The sequence below is a fragment of the Molothrus ater genome, chromosome 3 (genome assembly GCF_012460135.2).
Source record: "Molothrus ater isolate BHLD 08-10-18 breed brown headed cowbird chromosome 3, BPBGC_Mater_1.1, whole genome shotgun sequence".
Taxonomy (NCBI): domain Eukaryota; kingdom Metazoa; phylum Chordata; class Aves; order Passeriformes; family Icteridae; genus Molothrus; species Molothrus ater.
The window spans coordinates 104,096,293-104,121,599 of NC_050480.2; the positions used below are offsets into that span (position 1 = coordinate 104,096,293).

At 37.1% G+C, this 25,307-nt stretch overlaps 1 protein-coding gene across 3 annotated transcripts in view; it reads right to left on the bottom strand.

Moving 5' to 3' along the window:
• Positions 1-25,307, bottom strand: part of FBXL4 (F-box and leucine rich repeat protein 4) — a 62,263-nt gene that overhangs the window by 28,510 nt on the left and 8,446 nt on the right. For all 3 annotated transcript variants that reach the window (XM_036379856.1, XM_054514251.1, XM_036379857.1), the window contains 3 exons: positions 17,512-17,857; positions 10,789-11,033; positions 2,358-2,571 (listed from right to left, as the gene is read on the bottom strand). In XM_036379856.1, coding sequence (XP_036235749.1) covers positions 2,358-2,571; positions 10,789-11,033; positions 17,512-17,857 — 805 coding nt within the window. The remainder of the gene's footprint in view (positions 1-2,357; positions 2,572-10,788; positions 11,034-17,511; positions 17,858-25,307) is intronic.

Genomic DNA, 25,307 nt, shown 5'->3' on the forward strand with positions numbered 1-25,307 from the left:
TTTCTTCTTCTTGGATTTTGAAACAGAACGTTAACAGAGCACTGTATCAGCTCTGTTCTTATCACCTTCTTATTTTCTCATAATAAACACATACTTGTTATCAGCTTGCATTTTTTTCTTAGTGGATTCACAGCCTCAGATTCTTTTCACTGTGCAGATCCAGTTGGCAACAATACAATGCCAAGTTCTTGGTTAATCATTAGCATTGTTCCTCTGTTTGCTCCTCAGAAGCTCCAACAACGAAGACAGCAGTAGAAATTTCACAAAAATCAAGAATCCTAACAGTTCTTTGACAAGTTTCAGAGAAGTCTCAATCACTTGACAGCATGCTTGATCAATCTATCCTTTTTTGCACATAGCCATCACTTACTAACAAGATTTCTGTACTAGCTGAAAAGTACAGAAGGAATGGCAGCCTATTTTGTACAGATAACCAAAGGTTTGCACTAAGAGAAGCTCATATTGAGAAAGATAATGTTGTTTCTAAAAATCTGGGACTTTTGTAGTTCTAATGCTCTAATTCAAGTCCTATGCCACATCTTCATTCTTTCCCTTCTATTTTTTGACCTGTGATGCACAATGTATACTGTTAAGTGGCTTCATATTAACAAGTAACACCCAAACATCGTCTCAAATTTACCTATTTAAATTTCCAGAAATTTCTCTTCCACTGTTTATTAGGAACACTGCCTTTTGTTCAAACATACATATAAAATGGAAACACAATGTTATATAAACTTGATTATGAATGAATGTTCTTGTCAGCTACAAGCAGAGGCATGTCCATACACATGAAAGGGAGAAGTGAATCTTCACAATGTAAGGGCTTCAAAGTCAGGAAGTATTTACCCACATTCAGTTTAATTTCAAGCTCTGCTCAGCAAAGCAGTAGCAGAAGAATGAGTTACCAATCACCTCAGAGTACATTTCATCTGCTGCGCTATTACAAGCATGAAGTCTCAAACTTCAGAAGTTACCTGAGTAGAATCAAGAAGATTCTGATCAATCAACAGTAAAAAAAATAAAATAATAAAATCACTACCTCTGATACAATGATCTTTCCTGGATCTGAAAAAGCTTTGTGAATTAGAGCCAACAGTCAAAATGAAATAAAAAGGTTTACCCAAGATTAACAAAAAGACTGGTATTGTAGAAACAGAACAGATACACCCAAGGCACCAATACAGCTCTATTCAAAAAATGCAGGGCTCACCAATTTTCTTTGTGGTTTGAAGAAAATAATACTTGCTTCAATACAGAGAGCAGCTACCACAAAGTCATGGTGACTGCACAGCCCACAGTAAGCATCACTCAACACCAGGTAGATCACCCTTCAATCTGCCTTGTGTTACCCACTCCATTACAGACACCTGGCTGGAACTTGGCACAAACAGACTTAGGATTCACCAAATAAAGGACAACAAGACCCAACTAACTCTAACATGTGTGTCAGGTGCTTATGAATGCAATATTTAATCTTAACTCCAGATGTCCCTTGCACATCTGGTTGACAGAACCTACTGTTCCAACTTCACTCCCTTCATCACACCACAGATTAACACCCCACACAATCCAGAGTCACAGCCTGACTTCTGTGCACCAAAAGCACAAACACAAGTAACACACACAACCAAATCCTTCTTAAAATGTTAAATCTAGAATTAGAAGCTAGGAAAAAAGCCTGCAGAGACATGGGTTTGCCCCCATTCTGGCACAGCTTTTGCAACACAAAAGTAGAACAGCTCCCAGGTAAACCATGCTGGCAAGGTTGTAACACCTAAGCAATGTAGCTACTGAGAGAGAATGGAATTTTTCTGATCCAAACTGCTAAGTTTATAAGGATACAATATTTGTAAAATGTAGCAAACTACAACAGACTTCTCAGCTACTTGTAGCACACAAAGCCATTCCATCTTAGAGAGGAAATGTGTTGCAGCAAGCAGTAACAACTCTGATTTGGGCAAGTAACTGTATAAAGAGATAATTTTTAGACTGTAAATGAGAAGTTTTATGAAAAACTTGTGTTCTGTGTCTCAATTACTGCTAATATACAAAGACTGTAGGAATCTAGAAATTTGTAATTTTAAAAATTTGTTATTTTACCACATTGCTTAAAACAGGTGGTGAAAAGTCACCAACCTACCATGAAAGTTAAAACATGCAGGCCAAAAACTATTCTGAAAATAAAAAACCATCCTAAGGTTTTTGAAACTACCTTTGGATTTTCTGAATTTAGCTCTGAACTGACACTTAAAATACTAATTTACTTCTTCATTATTGGGAAAAAACCAAACCCCAAACCAGCTTTATCAGGATTGGAAATACTTATTGCAAAGGTTGAAAATAGCTGTTCCTACCTCCACTTTCGTTCTGTAGAGAATGAGACGCTTTAGGCTGCCCACTTTGGCTATGTGGTTGAAAGCCTGAGGTGGTATTTTATCACATGATGAGAGATTTAACTCCTGAAGATTTGGACACATTTCAGTGATGACCTCCAAGCATGTTTCATTGAGGAAATGGCCACAAGACAACTCAAGACGTACTAGTTCAGAGCCACAGACTTTCAGGAACCTGTAAAAGAAGCCCATGTTTTAAGTGAAAAATTAACATACTTTCAGGTGAGAGTCTGAATACTGTCAAAACCTCAACCGTGCAAACCAGGAAATAATTCTTTTCAACAAAGAAAAGACAATAGTCTTGATAATTCTGTTTTGATTTAGGAGGTTAGAACATGCTTTGTTATTAACTCTGAGATAATGGAGCAAAGTAAAACACTGATCATATTTGAAATGTTTTAAAACAGCTGAAAGCCAATTTTGACAATGGCCTGCAAGTTTACACCAATAATTTCATATTTATCTCAGAAAGATCTGCAAATATAAAAATTAGGTTAAACAAATACTTTTAAACGGATTATCTATTCAGAACTGCTTTAGGACTTCCAGGCAAAAAAACATCTCATTCTTTTCATTAACAAGTCAGAATCAATACCTGCTAGCTGTTCTAGAATACAAATTCCTAAGGAATATATGGAATATATTCCTTTCATTGGAATTATAAAAAATTAATATATCATATGAGAAAAGACCCAAAATGTAGAAACTTTGATGGTCTCTGTATTTTGCTTTCCTGTCAGAGATCTTGTGTCAGAATCTCAAGCTCTTTTATCTCTAATCCGAGTTTTAACCAAAACGACACAAACTTAGTCCCTTTTCATTTCAAAGATAACCTTCAAACTGTAAATTAACCACTAGGCCTGTAAGCTTGATATTTAGTAAGATTAAATTGCCATGCTTATATTTTGATAGTTCCTCCAGTAGAAAAACTAGTGTCTTAAACTACAGGTTATAATGAGTTTCCCATGTTATTTCCTAGAATAATGGATCTACATGTGAAAGAGCATGAATTAGTTTCTCTTAATAAATATTCTGATCTGTTCTCTTACCAGTTCTATCCTACAAAAACATTCAGGCAGACAAAAGCAGCTTCAGGTTCTGACACTTCCACCATGAAGTCAATATTACTTCTTGGGTTTAACTGATGGAATAAAAATGGCAGACCAACACAAGGCTCCTGCTTACACAAAAACTCCTATTGCTGCAAGGAAAGAGTTATTATCCTTCCCAAGCATTTGTTCATGCTGAAGCTTAGTATGAAATTGCTGCTGGTCTTAGAAGACACACTCAGGGAGGCATTCCTTAATGACACCCCAAGCCCAAGACTTGAAATCCATCTTTCAAGATCCAAGTTTTCAAGCTGCCTCCTTTCCTTATTTTTTCCTTACTCAAGTCATACTTGCTGTTCATTATCACCTTTCTTTATTCCTTTCACCTTGCATATTACATGACCTTAGTGTGATTATATAGATCCTATGTAATACAGAGGGAAAAGGAGATTCCTGGGTGGCATCTCCATCCCTGGAATGGAGTCACCTGAAAAGAGTCACCTGAAACCTTGACTGACCTGATCTAGCGTTGGGGACACTGGCACTTCAAGTGGGAGCTTGGAGTAGACGACCTTCAGAGGTCCCTAACATCCAACATTTCTATGAGCCTAAGCAAACAGAAACAAAGAGAGGGTCTGAGACACTCAGGAAGGGGAGACATAAGCCTCAGAGCCACAGGAGTTCTGCCATGGATGGTCTGCAAGTCTACTCCTCCACTGTTTTTTTTTCTAACTCTGCAGTCTCTATTTAGGCTCTATTTTAGCTTTTAAAGTCAGACTTTAATAAAACACCAAGCAGTTTCCATACTGGATACAGTGAATGCACAGAGACTGGTAAGCCTTCCTGTGGCAATGTCAGAGCTGAAATGACACAACAATCCACAAGAATTAACATCAGGTATTTAAACATTTAAGTGCTATTTTAGATTAGCAATAGAGTTCAACACTATTATGGAGAAATGCAGGATGGAAATCCCCTGGAAATCAGAGTAGAGATATATGGATACATTGCTGATTACCAATTAGCCAATTCCTCTATTTAATGAGTGCTTTAACAATACATTCACACAGCTTCTTTCATCAACAAATTATCAGGTTTGTTTGAATGATGGTATTTTCCATAAAACTTTGTCAGTCACCACTTATTATACCTCTAGCTTTTAATTTGTTAACAAATAAATATTTTATGAATTACTCTATTACAATAATGGATGTTAGTTTAACTGCCATATAATTTAACAGGGCTTGGCTGTTATAAATGTTAGCAGAGATCAATGCTTTTCTCCTTCTAGGACTATTAAAAGTTAACATTACCAGGTCAGGGAAACACTCAGTTAACCCCCTAGACAAGGAGAAGAACTCCAGGCTCACCAGCTGGAGGAATTATTATCCTCATAACATTTTATTTAAACTCATTACACTTGAAACACACAGACAGAGACCAAACACAGTGACAGCAACAAGCACTGCCCTTCATGGCTTTGCTGCCTTGTTGGAAAAGGTTATTTAGGAGACATGAAACAGAAACAAAAGGGGGATAAGGTACATGCAGCAGCAGGGTACAAGAATGAGTGGACATGCATGTAGGAAAGAGAGGAACAGGAAAAGAAGGAGGAATCTGAGGAAGTCAACAAGCAGCACAGGGCAGAGAACACTGGGCAGAAATGCACAGTTCTGTGGGGACACCTGATCTTTGTTTGAATTAAACAGACTGCTCAGGATAGAGGTTTTTGGGCTGTCTTTCCACATGGATCTCCATGCAGAGCCATATGGCAAGGTTCTCATACTTTCAAAACAAATGTGGCATGGTCTTCATACTTCTGAGGCTTAACAGTCTCTGAGTGACTGGCTTCATTGAGCTAATCTGAAAACAAACAACACCCAAAAAAGCACCTTCTACCCAAATCAAAATTTCTTCACATTTTTTCACATACCCGTCTTTAATCACTGAGGATGGACTGGTTCCTGTTCTCAGTCTCTCCTCTGTTCTGCAGTCATCCATCCCTTTAGTTTTGTTTTTATTATCAATATTTTATACACACTATTTCTGAAGCAATTTCTCTTCATCCCTTCATGTTTGCTATAAAATATGACTGAACAGCCTAGGATAATGTGAACATGCACATTTCTTTTGCTAGACAGTGCATTGGGCCTTTCCCTTGAAGTTTATACTAACATTATACAGCAGCATTTCAGGCCTTTTGGTTGTTCAGTTTTGTTTCTTTCTGGTTTTTGGAGGGTGGGGCTTTTGGAGGGTTTGGGGTTTTTTTCCCGGGGGGAGGGGATTGTTGTTGGTCATAAAAAAAGGAATCCCACTTTCCATCGCCTTCTGCCTATTCTCAAGAACTACTGCTTATTTTTAACCCCCCTACTTCCTTTTGGGAAGTAAGTTTAGTGAAGTTTTCCTGAAATATCAGATATATCTATTAGCAGGCAGGATGATATTTGCTCATGGTTAAACCCATCATGATCACAGGGTTACTTAGCCCACTAACAATTTCCAGTCTTGTAATTCATGTGTACATCGTAAACATATCTCATGATCCAAAATTAAAATCCAGGGTAAAAGAGATAGTATTCTTCAATGTCAGAATGTAACACCTCCCAAACAAAATTCTCAAAATACCTTTAGACATGTGCTTATGCAGGTACTGAACACATCACATTTCCTCCAATGCTTTCTGGTGGATCTAGAACCTATAATTCAGTCTTGACTTAATGATCCTCCCTTACTCTATATGTCTCTGTACAAAATTACTGAAAACTCCACAAAAAGTAGGGATCAGTAGTAGTCCTGCTCTCTTTCATCTACTTATCCTCCCTAAATGCAGTTAGCTACATATCTTACATTCCCTTAGTGCAATTAACACAACAGTTTTCTATTATGCTGATTTTACCAAATCTTTTTTCAGTTAAAATCTTCACTACTGATTTTATACTCATTGAAATATATTTGAATTTGGTATCCAAGAGAGAGAGTGGAAAAGGGAAGCAACTTCCATTTGTGAACAACACAGCGTTGTACAGAATCCTTTTCCTTTTCACTTTCCCTTGTAGTGTTACCTTACATTAGCATCCATGTTAGGGATGTTACATCTGTTACTTGACAGATACAATACTGCCCCATTTGCCAGGCCTTCCTTGGTATAAGCCTCCTAGAATCAGTATTTCATTAAACAGCCATTTATGTCTGCTTCAAGCCAACCCCACGCTCCCTCCAGCTACTCAGGTCTCCTGTTTCCAGAGCCTGCCAGCAGACAAGCAAAATGTCAAAACCCACCTGGATTTTATTCTTCCTCATTTGACTTCCAAGATCTTGAGAACCCCTCTTTCTTACTTAGTTCTATCTATATGATTACTTGCACAAGCTCACAGAGGACTTTCTGCCTTACAATTACAGTTTTGCATTTAATAAAATGGTTAGTAGAATTCAATTTTAATATCCTTCTTAAAGACCTGTTCATATATTTTTAAATTCACAGTGATGCATTTCCTTTCAAGAGTGCCACGTTACATGACAGCAGCAGCATCTAGCACAGGTAATTGTAACTCAAGTGTTAAGGTTGGTATGAGTGCAGAACAACTGGGTACACAGAGGTGTAGGAGAAGGAAAAAGAACAAATGGCATCACAAGGGCTGGAACAGAGTTGTGTGTTGGTGGAAGTCAGATTAGCAGGTGACTGACACCCTTGAACACTTGTGCAGGCAGTTTCTCAGGGCACACAGATTAGGAGATGAAGGATAGGAGCAGCACAGGATGGTGAGACCACATGCCAGACAAATTGATTTGGACACACATCTTGGTTCTCTTGGCACATGCAAGTATTCATGCTTAAGAGTGAGACTTTGTAAGGTAATTTGGTTTTAAAATTAAGTCACTTTCCCTTCCTCTAGCTATTCTAATTGGTACAATGTTATTTTATATTCTAGCATGTATTACAATTTCTTTTTGGTAAGTAAATCCTAAAACATGGCATGTAAGTAGGTATCAAGCAGGAATATCAAGTATCCGATCTTGTGCTTTTCTCAACACAGATAAACTATATCAAGAAAAACATGCAAAAAAAAATGTTGTAACTTTCTCTCAGCCAACCCTAGTTTTACTAAAAGCTTCTGGAAATTAAAGCAAGAGACAGACCTGATTGTTAAATACAGAATCCCTGTAAAGTCACACATTGCTCCCATTTTCTATGACTGTTTGGTGCATATTTCAGTAATTTCTCTGACTCTCCTTCTAGTTTGACTTCTAGCAAAGCCTCACCAAATTAAATATTGTCAGAACACACTTCTACTAAAGGCAACGAAAGCCTTCAATCGTCAACAACAACAAAACCGTTAAAGAAATATTCCTGGATGTGCTTGCCATGCAAATACTGCATCACTAACCTGAAAATAAAACACTATTAATTCATTTTCACAGTGTAAAATGTCAGATGTAAATAAAAATCCTAATTCCTCAGATATTTAAAGCAAAAGAGTTTAAACGAGTTAATGACATTATCAGTGATCCAAGGAAATCTGCATGCAGAACTCAGTTTTTAAACTGTCATTGTCCTTGAGCTGTTTAAACCTCAGAGCATTTATGCAGCATCTCAATACTTATTACTCCTCCAATCAACTCCCCTCACTCTTCCTATATAGGTCCTACCCTCCCTCACTGATATTTCCCCCTGGCATGAAGAGATGCACCAGACTCTAAAGCCAAGAGAAATGCAGAGCTGCTTATGTAATGCTTGCTGTGAAATCTTTGCTTATTCCCTGTCATTTTACATTTCAGGCTCCTGAGACTGCTCAGATACTCCTTTCACTTTTTTGTACACTTTTAGTTCAATCTAATTTAAAGTTTAGTTAATTTATATTATATGCTGAAATGAAAAATTTATGATAGCAATTTTTAGCCCTAAGGAGTAGATGTTATCAATAAGTTAAAATACCTTCAGCTTTGCCTCAGGATGTTCATATGCCTGAAGCATTCTGTCTTCTCATGATAATACAGTATTTGCTCCAGTCACATTTCCTAAAATTGCTTTTAACTTCTTTTCACTCTAATACATTTCTGAAGAAAATATGTATTTCTTAGTATTTTCAATCATTTCATGCCTAGATGAACATTTTAAAATTACAAATGTATACAAGCTACTACTTATAAGACTGTCGTAAGAAACAACAGATAAAAACATTTTTGAAAGATATTTTCCAAAATAAGATTTAAGCCAGAATAGCACTTAAACATACCCTGACTTGTAGAAACCATAACTTAAACTGTACTACTGTAAGAATTAAACCAACTCTACCAGTTTTGAATTCAACACTGACAACTGTAACTCCAAATGCTGAGAAAAATGCAAAAATATATGTATCCTGGTTTTGGACAAAAGGAAAAATGGTGAAAAGCAAGTCTTGTTCTAATGAATCTCCTCTATTAGTAGATACTTTCATAGCAAATGAGCAGCAAATTTTCCTCTCCTGGAGGCCAGCAAATCTGACAAATGTGCTGATGAAGACCGTCAAAAGAAAAACTTAGGTTGGGGATTTTACTAGAAAAGGCTTTTACAGAAGAAAGGGTTGCAAAATCATTTCTTTAACAGAAAAAAGTTTAAGGCCAGACCTAGTTACAGTGCAGAAACTTTGTTTCACAAGGGAAAATGATAAGCACAGTTTAGACATGCAAATTATTTAACTTATAACTTTGCTTCTAAAATTTACGATTGAACTGCACCTCCCATTCCCAGACTGCATCCATCTCTTCCAAGAAACACTATTTCCTACAGCTAATTTCAGAATTGCAACAATGTCAAATTTTTATTCCCATTTGTTATAAATAAATATCATTCCTTGTAAGAAATAGAAACAGAAAACATTTACTCACAGATTATTTATAGACAGATAATGAATATTTATTATTTAAAAACACTGTATACACATATATGTTACTAGTAATTCAGCACTGAAGAAAAAAAAAATTAGTAATAGTAAAGTAATTTTCAACTAAGTAGAAGTCAGAAATGCCAGTTTCTGACTGGTAAGGTTTATAAGTCTCTGAATCTGGCAATAATTTCTTACAATACTACAAAGACTTTTTGCAGTACTGTATACTAAAAAAAACAATAAATCGTGGAAATGAAAAAAGTTGCCACAAAGATTCACATATGTTAAGTTTTCAAAAGATAGACTTAATAGTTAAGCATCAGAAAGCAGGCACTTCATGATTTCAGAGCTGAATTCCCAATTAAAGCTTGCATATTTATCCTCTGCATAAAGTATCTAACACAAAATCCAAATTTAGGAGAAATTTTTGTACCCAATTCAACAACTAGCCGATGTGTATTTTCTTTCCCTACCAATAAGCACAAAAGAGGCATAGGATTCTTGGATTATACTGGAGGGTCTGGAAAAAGAGAAGAGACATTCCCATTTTGTCATCTTGACAAAATATTTCTTCAATATATTTTACTTCCTCAGGTAAGGAACTTAGGCACGAAAGGAAAGAAAATGTCTGCATACTTGAGTCAACCTTTTCATTCAGAAAACAAAAGAGAGTTAAGACAACTTTCTCAGATATATTAAACATTTCTGTTTCTTATCAGTCACTTTCTGCTTTCACCTGCCATTGCTGATTACCCCTTAGTTGAAGCAACAACTTTTGCGTAAATGAAATGCATTGATAGAAGCTGTTTAACTAATGCAAATGAGCAAAGAAGCAAGAAATGATATCTTAAGAAAGCAGAGAACACGGCTGTTATACAGAGAAGAATCCCTGCAAATTTGCTATTTTAATGACCTACACCACAGTCATATTTTCAGCTCATTGGAATATGCACATGCAACCCCCCTGTTTTCCAACAGGGCTAATGTTTTAAATCACTTTTATGAAAATATTTGCATTTACATTGGACTCCAGTGATTACTTGGCTCATACCATGTGAGCATGCAATCAGTTTATTACTGCAGCCATTCTAATACCGTCCTACTGATGACTCATCTGTACAAAGAACAACCACAAACATTTTCCTTGCAAGATGGATTTTTAAAAGCTCAGTTCTAGCAGCGTGGTTCAGAAGCCCAGAAGAAAGCAAAACACTGCTCCCCCTGGAAGAAGCCTTTCCATCACAAGCAGCTTGGAACATGCAGACTCTTCAGACTGCTATGGACTTCTGCTGCTATATTTAGTATCTCCTACTGTTTTAGCAGTTCCTTTTTTCTATATCATAACAATCACACCCTTTACAGTAAATCCAATACATTTTTTGCCTTTTAATAAAGTTTCAAATACTTAGTGAAGCTGCCGTGCAGCAGCTCTGCAAACAGAGCTTGTCAAAACATTTCTGTACATTTGACACTGACCTGCTAAATCCAGAAACAGAGATGGCTCCCCTGTTTCCAGTCCAAGATAAATTCAGCCACTGGATGAGTGTGCAGCGAGACTGTAGGTGCTCCAGGGATGTGTCATTAATCCTTGCCCAGTAAGGTTGTAAACTGAGATGAATGTACTGTAGAGGGTCACAGCAATGTTGATACAGTAGCTTACAAGTTTGTGCTAGTCTACACAGGTCTGGTACTGTAAGGTGACTCAAAATCAACTGGATGAGCTATATTAAAAACAGGGAAAAAAAAGTCACAGATGGTCATATAGCACTTAAAACATTAAGGGAAAACTGCAAAGGAATAAGAAAATGTGTTCTAACTTCAAGGAAAGTAAAGCCTTTTACTCAAAAGTAACTTCTCAAATAAATCAATTAACTATTAACTAGAACTGCACTGCCTTCTCAATTTGACAACATGCTAAACAAGAAAGGAAAAAGCAGATCAGCATATGAAAGCGACAGGAAGCTTTCAAATCAAAACCCATGCTAATTTAAACAGTGATATATACGTAAACACTATGTTTATATATTTCCTTTCACTAAGTCTGCTCTTTCATTGAGCAGAACACAGAACTGGCATTCTCCTTCTTCTCTGTATTTGGTTTTTAAGATGGGAGATATTTGCAAAGTACATGGAAAAACTATATCATGTCCCAGTTTCCTCACACCCTAAACCAATTTCAGATTTATTGCTCTTCTCGCTGCTTTAAAAATCAGTGTTTTGTCTTCTATCTTAGGTCCTCTCCTCTGGACTATGCAACCGGATTAAAAATTCAGCATAATCGGATCTCCTTTTACGATCTCCCCCTTGCTGTAATACTTTGAGAGCATTTTTGTTCCACACCAGAGTAAAATCTGAACAGCAAAACCCCTTTTTAACTGTGTCAGTTGAATCATCTCAGCTTCAGAATAATCACCAGCCTTTCTGACTAGCATCACTGTAACAGTTTTTGTAATAACTTATGTCACACTCAGAAACCAAGAAATATCCCTCCTCTCTGTTTTCCTTTCCAAGGAATGATCAACACAGACATAAATACTCTCTTTAGGAAATAAAAACGCCCGACAAAATAAAGAAATCTCCTTTAGCTTAGGAACTGAGAGAAAATGCACTTGAGAAATGAAATCTAAAAACTAATGTTTACTTTACCAGAGCTGTCTCTAGCAGATGTAAGTACCTGCACTCAAGTTATATAACTTAAATTGGCTGTTATCAAGCAGAGTGGGAAACAGTAACTCACCGAAATGAATCAGTGTAAATTAAAAAAACTACAACTCACAAATCAACTCTAAAGGAAGAGAATCCTGTCCTTTCAAAATACCAATGTTTCATTTTGATGTCTTAGAAGGATTCATAAGACAAATCCGCCAAAAATCAGATAAAATCTGTGACGTAAAATGAAAATGGAGCTTTTTGTGAGATCCAAACAGATTGTACTTCCAATGCATCACTTTATTATGCAGCTACTTTCCACCTCCCCTCCTCCCCCCTTCATTTTTGGAACAACAAAACAATTCAACTTCCTGCAAAATGGAAAATGTTACTTCCTACTCAGCTCCAGATTTAGTATTTAGATTTCCAACAAGATCTACGTATCTTAAAACATTTTAGTTTAACTCCAATGCAAAAATACAGTGTTTGATATACTCCAGTTTCTTTCATACTCGGTTTCAAGCCTTTCATCTTCTCTTCTCCTTGCTTCTCCTTTTCCCCAAAAACAGCCCAGGCTTTTGTCTCTGCAGGTCTCTGGAACTCAGATTGATGCAGAGGACCAGCACAGACATTTCAATGTAAGAGCATATATAAAAATATATATATGCACATATAATAACTGCAGTTACATTATAATCAGCAAAGTTTGCACCCAACTGACATTTTGAAACCTAAAATATCCAAAATAACTAGCAGCTAAAGACATAATCCCAAGTTAATATCTTGAATTTTGCAAAATTTCAGCTAATCCACACTATGTCAGTCAGCTAAATATCTATTTTATTAATGCCTTTTCCCTCAGATTTTTCTTCCATGGTTTCTAAATCTGAAAGGTCAGCAGAGGCTGCACAATTAGCAGACAATTAATGTGACATAATACCTGATAAAAGCAAAGTAATACAAACTTCATTCAATGAGAAAAAAGCTGTTTTGTAACTTCTGAGCAATACAGAGAGTGGTGAATGAAACTATAAATGACTGAACAATGTCCATTTACACTAACTGATGACTTCAATGAGCATTTTGTAACACACAGGATGCCTTTCCACACCTGAGATGAAATTGCCCATGTCTCAATCAAAAAAATCTATCTTTATTTTTTACTGAAATTGCGCTACTTCATAATATATGGAATGAAAATATACAGTGAAATGTCACTCCTATGATATTATGTTATAAAGTGCTTTTTCCTGGCTTTTGATTAAACAAAACTAACAGGTTCAAAACGTACAGGCTAATAACCATTAATCACCATTAGCCTGGAGTCTGGTGTCTGTCAGGAACACACTTTTTGTGTCTGTGTACCCTAGCATAAAGTACAATTTGATATCATAATGAGTATGTGACATGATGTACTGTACTGTGCTACGCTGTGCTCGTGGTGATTCCAAGAATGCTACAGAAATGAATACCTGCTTTGAAAGCTAATCTCATAATATAGTTTCTCACAAACAACAGTTTTTACTGTGATTTTTTTCACAGTTTTTACTGTGAAAATTTATGACAATCATTATTATTTCACACTTTCTTATAAATCAATCAGTAAAAACAAAGTTTATTGGAAAAAAAAACAGAAAGAAAACAAAATATGATTTATACAACACTGATTGCCTTTTTAGGCTATGATGGACTAAGAGTACAAGAGGACTTCCTCTCCCATTTCCAGGGAAAATATGGCATATGTTAGCTTTAAACCAGGTGTATTTTTTGAACTACCAAATAAAAAATATCTTAAAAAAAAAAAAAAGAGCTTCTCACCGACTACAAAGTTTGCCTGTAAGCCCACACAGAATTTCCACTCCTCAGTACAGGGGGCAAAACTTTACCAATGGTGTAGTTTCTAATAATACTAATAAAGCTTACTGAACCAGAAGCTTCTCTGATTTTTTTAAGCTTTTTTGTTGAAAAACAGCAAGCAACAACAACCATTTGTACTTATAAAATACCTTCTCTTGCTAGAGCACAATAATGCCCAACTTGGTTTTGTCAGAAAAGAATGTCTGGATGCTGGTCAAACCTACAATACTCGTACTTTCTATGAATTTCCTTTTTCAGTTCTTCCACATGAAGATGAAATGGTTTTCCAATAAAAAAATACACTGGCCTATGCAAACCACTCATTCAGACACAGACAAATGAACAACCTGCAATTTTTTGACTCTTGCAACTAGAGCTGCTACAGCTTAGAATCCATTTAATTAGAACTGATATTAAAACATGCTCAGGTAAAGGACAAAGGATATGTGCACAAAGATACAAAGAGAGAAGACACGAAGAAGATGGTATTTTAGGGCTTTTGACATTTCTCAGCATAGTTTAAGAAAACACACAACCCTGGTTCCACACAGTACAACTTGCACCAGCAAACACACACACATTTATTAGTGCATGTGAACACCAGCAGACATGAATAGCTCATGAAGCTTGTAGGCAGGTTTTGGAAAAATCAGCTTCAAGGAATGACAAAGATGTCATTTATATCCTTCTATACAAAAATTTTTGCCAAAAACATATTTTGGACTGCAGCATGCAGAGTCTTCTGACTCTCCTCTCTGGAGAAAAATAAGCTGGGTTTTTAGTAGCCAGCACATCTTGGTGAGTCTCAAACTGCACAACATAGATGCTGTGGCAGGTATTCCTCAGCTTTCCCAAAATCTTTGAATTTGGTCAGGCCTTCAGACTTCAAGTATTCCTGCAAAGCCAACTAAGACTAAGGCCTTACTCCTTTCACTTTACAAGCAGCACAAGATGGTCAATGATCTGGGAAGGGAGACAAGTCTCTCCTCTAAAATCCTTCCTCAATTTTAGGGTAGTTCTGGAGAAGAGATCACAGATAGTACAAGTACTCCACAGTTAATTAACAGCTGGTTAACACCATCCAAGGTTAGGGAAGGAAAATTCTCTCACTAGGTCATCTAACAATTTACAGTCTCTTCTACAGAAGTCTGTGCCCCGTGAAGCTGAGAATTTTCTGGGTTTTTTTAGACAGGAGCAATCCTAAAATGCCTTTGGAGTTTATACTGCAGCAAACCATTCCTAATGCCATTTTGAGGAACAACATATCCTATGAAAGGATAGTCTATGGAAGTTTCAGAAATACAAAGGCAAAAACAAATAAAAGGCTGGAGGAACTGATGCCTACTTAGCAAAACCCACTCAGCTTGCACTATTTTGTGAATTACAGAGGATAGTATGGAAAAGCTTCAAACAGCTCAAATAAGGAACAGGCACGTTTATGAAAACTTAGGGCAGCTACACATTGACAATCAACACAGACCTACAGAAAAGGTACAATTTTTCATGGAATGCATCAATCAAAACTGGAAGGAGTCAGCAATTGCCTTACTTCTCCCACAGTTTGAACACTTCCCCTGAGAAGCTGACATTTGTCAGTCTTAAATAGAGCATGCAGAGTACTGCTTCCATATCCAGTGTGATAAAAATTGTCAGACCACCAAGTACAACATTTTTGTTGCTCCGATGCCCAACCCTTACAGCTGGACTTGAAAGTAGGAAACTGGGATTTTACAAAACCAGTACAGAAATAGTCTTTTATAGCTTCCTGATGAATATTCCACCCATATTTTCAGTTTCTTTAAACCAAGGCAGAAGAAAAAAAGATGCTCTTGGTATTGACAGACCATATAAATTTATTCATGAAACCAAACATGTTAAAAAATGGATAAAAGAGAAATCTGGTAGACAAAAAGGAGAGCAGAAAAACAAAATAAAGTACATGGAGACAGAAGTTCATAGGCGCAACAAGACTATAGAAATACTTCCTAAGTTAAAATTTTAATATGTGTAATCAACCATTTATGGTTTGATTCAATGATCTTGGAGGTCTTTTGCAACCTTCATGATTCTATGATCATGTGGGAAAGAAAAGAGATGAACCAATCTCTCTGATATTTTAGTATATTACAAATCAATTTATCCAGCCTTTTCAACAAGAAAAATTCCTACATTTAAGTGAAGTTTTATCTACAATTAATTTCCTTGAATTACTAAAACCAACATGTTTTCAAACTTTCAAACAATTATGCAAAGTACTTTCTTTACTTCAGTACTGTCATGCAAGCATCAACAGTAAAATATATTAAACACCATGTGTACTCTGGGGAAAAAAACAAACAATCAAACACCACTAGAGCTAACTCATGATAAAAATAGTTTCCTTATTTATTATTCCACTGCATCAACAAAAAAAGAACCTCAAACCAAACTCAAGAGGTTTGGTTTCAAGAGAAGTTTCAAGACAAGACAGTAAGAGTTGTTACATTCTCTTCCTTTCCCTTCCCTCTTCACAAGCACAGCAAACTTCTGCAGGCTACCAGGGTACATGGTCACCCAAGCACAGTCTTCATTTGTCAAACTGGGGTACTTAGAGTCAAAAGATATGGTAAGACTGAAATACTATTTGATTAGATCAGGCATTTCTGCAAGCACCCTTCACTCCATGGCAGCACAGCTCACCCTCCCTTTCAAAAGCGAGTCTGGTTCAAGGCACAAGCACTCTGAGCATTTGCTGAGTTACCACTGAATGAACACTTGAGCCTCTGCCAGACTGCAGCAGGAACAATCTTGTCTCTGCCCAAGTCTGACCAGCAAGTAAAGGCTCCTCTCCACGATGTGCCAACAGTTTATTTCAGGAGAGGTGAAGATAATTGTTTCATCTCTCAATTCTTACTCCAATCAGGGTACAGCTGTACCCCCCTGAGAATTGCCTGGCCTGCACATGGTATTCAGCAATCATACTCCACAATTTCATTATACTGGAAATTAGAGGAAAGAAAATACTCATCTACAGACTCTGAGCACACTTGCAACCATCATGCTATCAGGGGATCTGAAAGGAGCTAATTCACAACTGTTTTCTGTGCTAATGACAGAATAAAAAGTAGCAAGCATAAAAAGAAGACAGTGTGCTGAAGTCCAGCCATAACATATTTTACCTGCACCACAATTCAAAACTTAGCTGGATGGAAAAAGCTCATTTAATAGTAATATAAAAATATTATGGCACTTTCAAGAACAAAGCTCTCTAAGTTTTGTAAGAGAGAAAACAGGAAAAAGAACTTTTAGCCTATTGCAAACTCTTCCCACTTCCAGATGTTGACTGAATCTTTTCATATCTCTTCTGTGTATTTTCTTTGTCAAGTATGAGGACTAAAAACCTACTGGAAAACTGCTAAAAGCTTTTAAGTTCAAGAGCTGGAAATTCAAGGCTAGAGTATCTGGTGTAAAAACTGTGTGTGAGTGCAAAGATCCTTGAGAAGTAAGAGTGCAATAACTATGAAAATACTTAACATCCACCCATGGAAGCAGACAGACTTACAGAATTCAGGCATACCTATACAGTAAATGCAGGAGATTCACAAGGAATGCAAGGAACTGAGAAAAAACAACAATCCTGACCAACACTCTGTAAAGCACCTTTGCACCCTTAACCATCAAGAGAATTATTGAGGGTAAACATGCTTTTCTTACCTCATAAGGCAGTTTATCAAAATATCCATTAGTTGGCCATTCCCTGAGGGTAACAATGCTGAACTGTTTATTTAGGGCGTCCATTCCACAGGCAAACTTTTCTTCATCCTCATCTTCATCTATATCATTCATATCAATCATTGAAGTCTTAAGTGAAAGCACAGGCCTCTCTTTCACACCATGTAGTACTACTGCATCCAGTTCAGTGTAATAGTCCAGAAGAGAGCTGTTCACTTCCAGTCGGATCAAGTTTGTGGGAAAGTTGATCTGTTTGATGCAAGGTGTGAACTGCCGAGCCTGAGGACCATTCACCTTCGTAGGTGCCTCAGACCAAAGTACTTCCCATCTGGGAAAAAAAAAGACACACATACAGTACAGGAATTAAAATCAAAGTTCCTAAGGCAATTCCTGAGCACAGTAAGAGGGCAATATCATCTGTCAGAAGTATTTAACAAGCAGGAAAAGGCTGAAAAGATGATTTATGATACTTACATTTTCCGCAGATTTGATAAATATCCTATGGATAAATTTAATTCCTGTTAAACTCACACTAATTCATGACCTTGGCATATTTTCTCCACTGAATAACAAAACAAGCTGCAGACTCACAGTCACTTGTGTTAGTGCTATCTGTGACCAAGTTTATCTAGCAACTCACAGGTAAGGTAATGAAACAAATGGATTGCTGATGTCTTCACATGATGGCCTGTTAATGCAAGTACACAGGGAACACTCTTGCCATGTAACCCAAAGAGAGTCATCTGACCTCTTACTTCCTAAAAAATAAAAGAAAAAGGCCCCACCACTCAGAGTCTTTAATATCAAGCCTGTCCAAACTACAGTATTACAAATTACTAAAAAAAAAAAAAATAAATTTTACTGTGTTTATCTGCCTAGGCAAGCAAAATGTTCCTTTTAGAAGTAATTCACTGAAAAATTAGCAAAGAAAGTAGAAATTTCAAGTCATTTTTGAAAGGGTCCTTTGCAAAAGATGCCAGAATTTTTGAACTGCTGAACTGAAAAGCCTTTCTCCTCTTTGGTCCAGTGTCAGACAAAAGAAGTTCAAGGCACATACAGAACTACCATACATAGTATGGTACATACCTTACTTTCACACACAGACCACCTTTCTCCTCCACCAAGTGACAGGGAAACCTGCTGCCAACTGAGTAGCCTGGAGGAACCAAGTCTTACATTCCTTGGATTTTCAGCACTCCCAAACCCCAACTTCAAGGATTTCTCTCAGACTTCTTGTCCTATTACATGAATCTCAGAAGCATTCTAGATAGAGTTCTTACTTCCCCCAGTAAGTACTGGCTCCTCAGTACCCCAGCATCTTGGCTTCCCCTACCAGACACCACTACTTTGAACTTACAACAGAAACAAATGCTTTAACTTTTTCCATCGTAACAGAAAGTGAAAAAAATGCACGGATTTTCATTAAAACACTGCACACAGCATAAGTAAGGTTAAGAAGTTTGATATTTGGGAAAAAAAAAAGGAAAAAAGAGAAATCCACATTGGCCATAACTTCCATCTCACAATGAACATTTGAACATTTTCAGGTATGCACAGATAAATTTTCCTATCCTACATCATGCTGCTCTCCGAGTACCTTATAATAGAATGGGAGACTTGCAGAACTCTTACGTCCAAAGGAAAAAAAAAAACAAAACAGAAATGAACTAAAACCAAACATACAAGAGTAGTGAGCACATGGCACATCAAAGTACTAACACAGGAGAGTGGACAGCTCTACCCTAAAATTAACAGTTTTCATAAGAGAGACATAGTATTAAGAAAAGATTTCATGAATTTACAAAATGAATGTCTACCCATAGCAAAGTAACAGCTGTAGTCCCACTGTCACATCCTCTCACATAGGTTGATTCTCTAAGCAAATACTCAGTGCTGGCAAGGCACATGACCTTCCTTGAGCACATCCAGATCACCATCTGACATTTTGCTTAGACACTTCCATCTATCCACTCAAAGTATCCTTAGGGAAACTCAAAGGCTATTTTTTCACTAATCTAACACATATTGGACCATCAACTTCTAGCAGAATGGGTCTGTTATTGACTTCTCCTTTTGGACCCTGGAGAGAGGATTATCTAGCAGCAGCAGAGCTCTTGAAAAAAATAATGTATCTGGAGATCTGGGCTCATCAAATTGCAGTGCAATAACCAGCTCCAGCAGGCAGTAGCTAGTTCTCAGTCTTTGTAATAAACTAGAGAAAATGGAAGACACTTAGCATGATTTCACCATCTTGTGAAGCTCACATTGCATACCAAATGCTGATGAACAACAAAACCAGTGACAATTTTCCACTGTCCTTGTCATACTGTTTACTTCTCATCAACAGCCCACCAATCTAACTTCAAAGAAGTTAGCTTTTGGTTTGTCTGGAAAAACCTCAAGTTTATCAGGTTGATTTGATGATGTTCTCTGCCTTGGTGGCACCACAAACAAGAGCAGGCAATAGCAGTTGCTCTGAGTCAGGGCTGGCAAATCTTTCCCATGTGTAGGCATGGTAAACCCTTCCCATGCTCTTACCCCATTACTACAAGTGGAAGTGATCTCTTCCTCTGGGATCACCATTGTGACACTTAAAGAGGCTGCAGGTAATCAGAATGGGAGTGAAGAAGTCACATCGGGATCAAAAAAGTCTAAATTTCCAAGAGGCTTCAGGAAGAATTTCATTCTTCTGTTCTGGAATATTCTTTTCTTATGATAATCCACCTAAAAATCTTTCATAAGAAAGGCATTTTGACAGTCAGTCCTGGTCTGAGGATCAAAATCAGTTTCCCTAGGAAGGTCTCCTGCATCTGTTTCAAGCTTACAATGTTCAATAAGCTATTTAACCCAAAACAAAGAGAAACAGAATCCCAATAAATACCTTTAAAGAGTCAAAGGATTTCTGCCTGCCCCACACCCTGAGTTAATTAAGTAGGCTCTCAAAAAATCAAGTAGAATCAAATGAATTCAGGTAGTACATTGTCCTCCAGTCTTGCAGATATACAGTAACAGCTGATCAAAGATGTCACACTGAGAATGCTTTGATTAGAAGGTCTCATCAGCAATGTGCTAGAAAGCAAGGCGTGCCAGGCAAAGCCTGAATAAGAGTCAGCAACATCTGTATTTTCTCTAGTAATTGAAGAAAAGGATGACATTAAGTGAGTTTCTCCATTCAGCCATGGACTCAGTTTTCCCATTAAATTTCTCTCTGTCCCATGAAGACAGACAGGAACTCAATTTTCTCTGATACTAAAGACTCCATATACCTATGTGGTAAAGGAAAAAAAAAAATCCATCCTTCTTCCTTTACCATGAAGAAAAATACAGTCTAGTGATTTCTAGGCCGAGAATCATACTTGGAAGGTCTGTGTCAAATGATAGCACATATTTAAAGCTTGCCTAATTTTTTGTTGACCTAATGTTGTTGGAAAGGTTTTTAATGGTTAAGATGATGCCTGAGCAGACCTGGTTACTTCTGAAGAAATATATGTAATAAGAGAGTCTTTGAAAAGGCGGTTTCTAGGAAAAGTAATCAGATTTCTCTCCAGCAGTACAAGATTAAACTTTGCTTGCAATTGCTGAGGTTTCTTGTATTGTCAAATCGAGATAGGTGTAGAAAGTACAAAAAGCACTACAAGCAATCCAATAAATGCCTTGCCTCAAGAAACTAATAGCTGAGTTAAAAGCCAATAGAAGGGAGAGTTCCAGATAGACCAACAAGGAGAACATAAGGAATCTCAGCGAATATAACCACACCTTTGATGAAAATGCAACTTGTGCAACAATTATAATCACATGCTGCTCTTAGCCAAGCAACTGCACAGCAGAAATCTGTACATTACCTAGGAGAAAACATCTCCTGCCTGCAAACATGCCAGGGATACTTCAGCACACTAGTTCAAACCAACCTGGAAAGTGTACCCCTGACCTCAGCTGTGAGCTCATAAACACAAAAGGCAGGGGAGACTGGCAAGATCATGAGCACAATTTAAGAATCATTCAGATTGAGCTGATAAGCAGAGTTCAAAGCAGTCTAATTATCATAAGTAAATATGAAGAAAATTTTCATTTCTACCAAGAGTTCAATTCTGAAATACCAGAGACAGCAGACAGGACTCCGAGAATGGTGAGGACATTTAAAACAGCAAAAGATACTTCACGTAACTGCGCTGTTTACATGAGCTTTTTAGGAGCTTCTCAAAAATGACTGTACTCCATAAACTCAGAATTCATTTTTCTATGACAGGCATTGAAACAAGAAAAAGCTGTTTGCCTGAAGATGTCAAAACAAGTTTTAAGTAAGGATGCAAATGTCTAGAACTTGTGTGTTACACATAGGTGAGATACAGGCCTGAAGGTTCCTTATCACACTCGAATGTGTTGATGGTATCAGCAGTGTTTTGGGTGTTTTCATCTGAGATTCTCAGGGAATAAAAGGTAGAGTGAAAGAACCATCTGAATGCCACTCTCTACAAGTAAGAACTCATGATATTTTACATTCAGTACACTGCCTTTCTGGTTTCACTCCCTTTTTTAAAGGGGGTAGGGGGGGCAGAGAGAGAGGTTCCATAAAACATTTTGATCCCTGTCCAGGCTGCTTAAATACAATAAATTTCCCATTGGAAGGAGAGGGAGCCTTTTATTTTGTCCATCTTCATTAGCTTGCTGCTCTGGTTTGTAGCAGCTTCTGTCTCTAGAGGCTTTAAGACTTTCAGAAATAGAAAGAAACTTTGCATACAGCAAATTCAGTTAAGCTTGGAAATACTGAGCCATGCTCAATTTTCTAGTAAAATTCTAAACAACATGAAATTAAGCAAATTAAATAGAAATAAAAAACAGGAATACACAGGCTGAATGGAAGTGGTCTCAGACAAATGATCATGGTATCTCACCCGTGAGAAAAAAACTAATAAGTGTCACACTTTATCTGTAGCAAACAAGAAAAAAATAATCACAAGATAATCTCTAATTATTGAAGAAGCAATCATTGCATTGCAGGAAGGACATATGCTATGAAGTTTTACCCCAAGTACAGCCACAGATTCCAGACTTGTTAGGAATCTCTGATTTTGAGCTTTCAGAAAAGCACATGAATGTACAGTATCAGTATAACACATATATGACATAAAAGCAACAGTCAAATAAAATTTTAGAAGACCACAACAGGAGAATAGGGACCACTTTTTTGTTTCATATTACAAGCTTAAAAACCTAAGTTATTTTTATAAAAGGAAAAAGTTGGAAAAGTTCTGAAACAATTATTTTTGACTTTCCCTTTAAACAAAGACTAACAACAACTATTAAAAATGTATCAAAAGGGCTAACAGTGAAGAAGCCACAAGGGAATCATCAACAGTAAGCCTTCTGGGTAAAAAAGGAGGAAAATAAACAGGAAAAAACCCCATTTCTCTCATCACAGAGGCTAGCTAAAATTTACCCATCAATCTAACACACTATGAAAAACAAAGAAAACACTCTTGGTTGGGTTCAGCTTATGCTGCATTTTTCCCCAGCACATGTGTGCAGAGCTCTGTTTCTTCCACTGGTTGAAGCTTGGTGACAACTCAGCATTGTCACCAAACCCTACAAACACAGAATGTGCACTACTGTACAAAGTCCCAGGGCCACACTAGTAAAATAATCATAACACAACACAATCAAAAATGGAGATTGGCTTCTTCACCACATAAAAACTGAGACTTTATGTTACAACATGTCCCTAATCTCAGACTAATATTTTTTTCTTGGGTTTTCTGCACTTGGTTAATTCACATAACAAATCTATACATGGAATGTTAGTATAGCTTAAGGAATTACCTACACTTCTCACTAGTCAAGATATGAGAGGCACAAATGAAAAGCACAAAAGGTTTCCATGTGTAAGAACAGCAGTTCCTCTGACATTGATGATTTTTAAAAATTGTTTTATGTAGAGAAAAGTGATGTAATGCCTTTTGTGTTTGAAGCAGTGAAAGATATGAGAGGACAGAGAATCCTCCAGTTGCTGGATGCCAGTTAAACCATAATGAAAAAAAAACATCAAACTGTCATGTTCTAAGCATGAGGATTACTTAGAAACAATTGAAAATCCTCTGAGAAGTAAATGCTTATTCCCATTCCATGAAGATCTGACCCCCACCTCTAAAGACACTGAAAAAGCTCACCTGAGACAGCATCATATAAAGCTGCAATAGCACTGCTCAGTGCACCAGCAACAAAGGAACACGACCAAAGAGCATCTTCTGAACACCTGCATGAGCTGTTCTTTCATGCAACTGAAGCATAAAGTGAGTAACACGTTGACCAAGTAAGTGGGTGCTAGCAATTTTTTAATAAAACTATGTAAAATTCTCTTGAGCAAGAACTGTGACACACTAGCTCCTCATAAAGAGACTTGTAGCCTAGAAGCTTTTGTACTCAACAAAGTTTCGACTTCACTGACGGTTTGGCCTTCTTTGTACATCAAGTAGGAGCTGGTGAAAGAGAACTTTGCTAATGACCTGCCCTTTCTACACTGGTGTTCAGAAACATGTACAGTGTCAGCTGATAAAACGAAGCAGCACTGAAAAGTTTCATTGGTAATAACTCAAGTATCAAAAAACAAAGTATCAAAATAGTCAGAAGAGGAAAACAAAGTTCTAAGTGCCTTTTGAGTAAGTAGGTCATGGCCTTTTTTAACAGAAGAAAATAGTGTGGCAGTGCTTCAAGACTAAAACATCAGTTAAACAAGGAATCACCTGAGATTACAGCAGCATTCCATCTTCAAAAACAAGAATTCTTAGTTCATATCTCAGAGAATTTTTGGAAGTAAAAACAAGAGATCAAGAACAGAAGCAGAAAAGAGACTGCACTCTTGCAACTCTTCAGATTCCTCTCACAAAGGTGAGCAAATGAACAGAGAAAAAATATTGTGTCCCTCATGTGGAGAAAGGGTTCCTTCATCTTCCCTTCATGACACCATACATAAGACATGGCCTTCTTAAGAAAAAAAGAGACAAACCAAATGTTCAGCTCCAAACACACAAGTCCTGCAGAGCAAAGGTAAGCAAACAGAAAAAAAGCATCCCTCTAACACTTCTCTAGCATCAAAACTAACAATTATTGAAGAGGCAGCACAGACTACTCCTTCCAAGGATGCCTGAGACAACCTTTTTCCAACAGAAATGTTAACCTATGCAGGCAGGACAGGGGGCATTCTTGCCTACAAATTAAAAAGCAAGATTGTACAGAAACTTCATCTTTTGTTACGAAGGACATCTGAGCTCTCACTCTGACCACACCTCAAGAGAAGTCATAAAGCACATACCCAAAGTTTTATATTAGTATTTGCACTTTCATCTCCCTTTAGCTCTCTGTACAATTTTCTCTTTTTTTGTGTACCTAATTAAACAGGTCCTTCAGTTAACTATTTTTGAGCTTTCCTCCAATCTGTGTTTCACCATAAAGAAATAAGATCTACATCACAAAATAAAAAAGTAAAATGGAAGTTCACAGAGTAATTGCCCAGAAGTCATTTCACATTAGGTTCTGAATTTGAAAGTCTAAAGCTGCCTTCACCACATACCAGTCTGGAAATAAGTTCTGTATTACAGTGCCAAAAGCACTCATACTTCTAAAGTTAGGTGGCCTGTTATTATTACTTTGACCTATCACTGTTCTTTGAATTCAGATGTTTACTTTAGAGCTATACAACATATCATATTCTCATTAGACCTGTAAAACAAGCAACTGCACTTAACCAGAGCAGATGACAGAAGTATACAAAATATATTAACTGG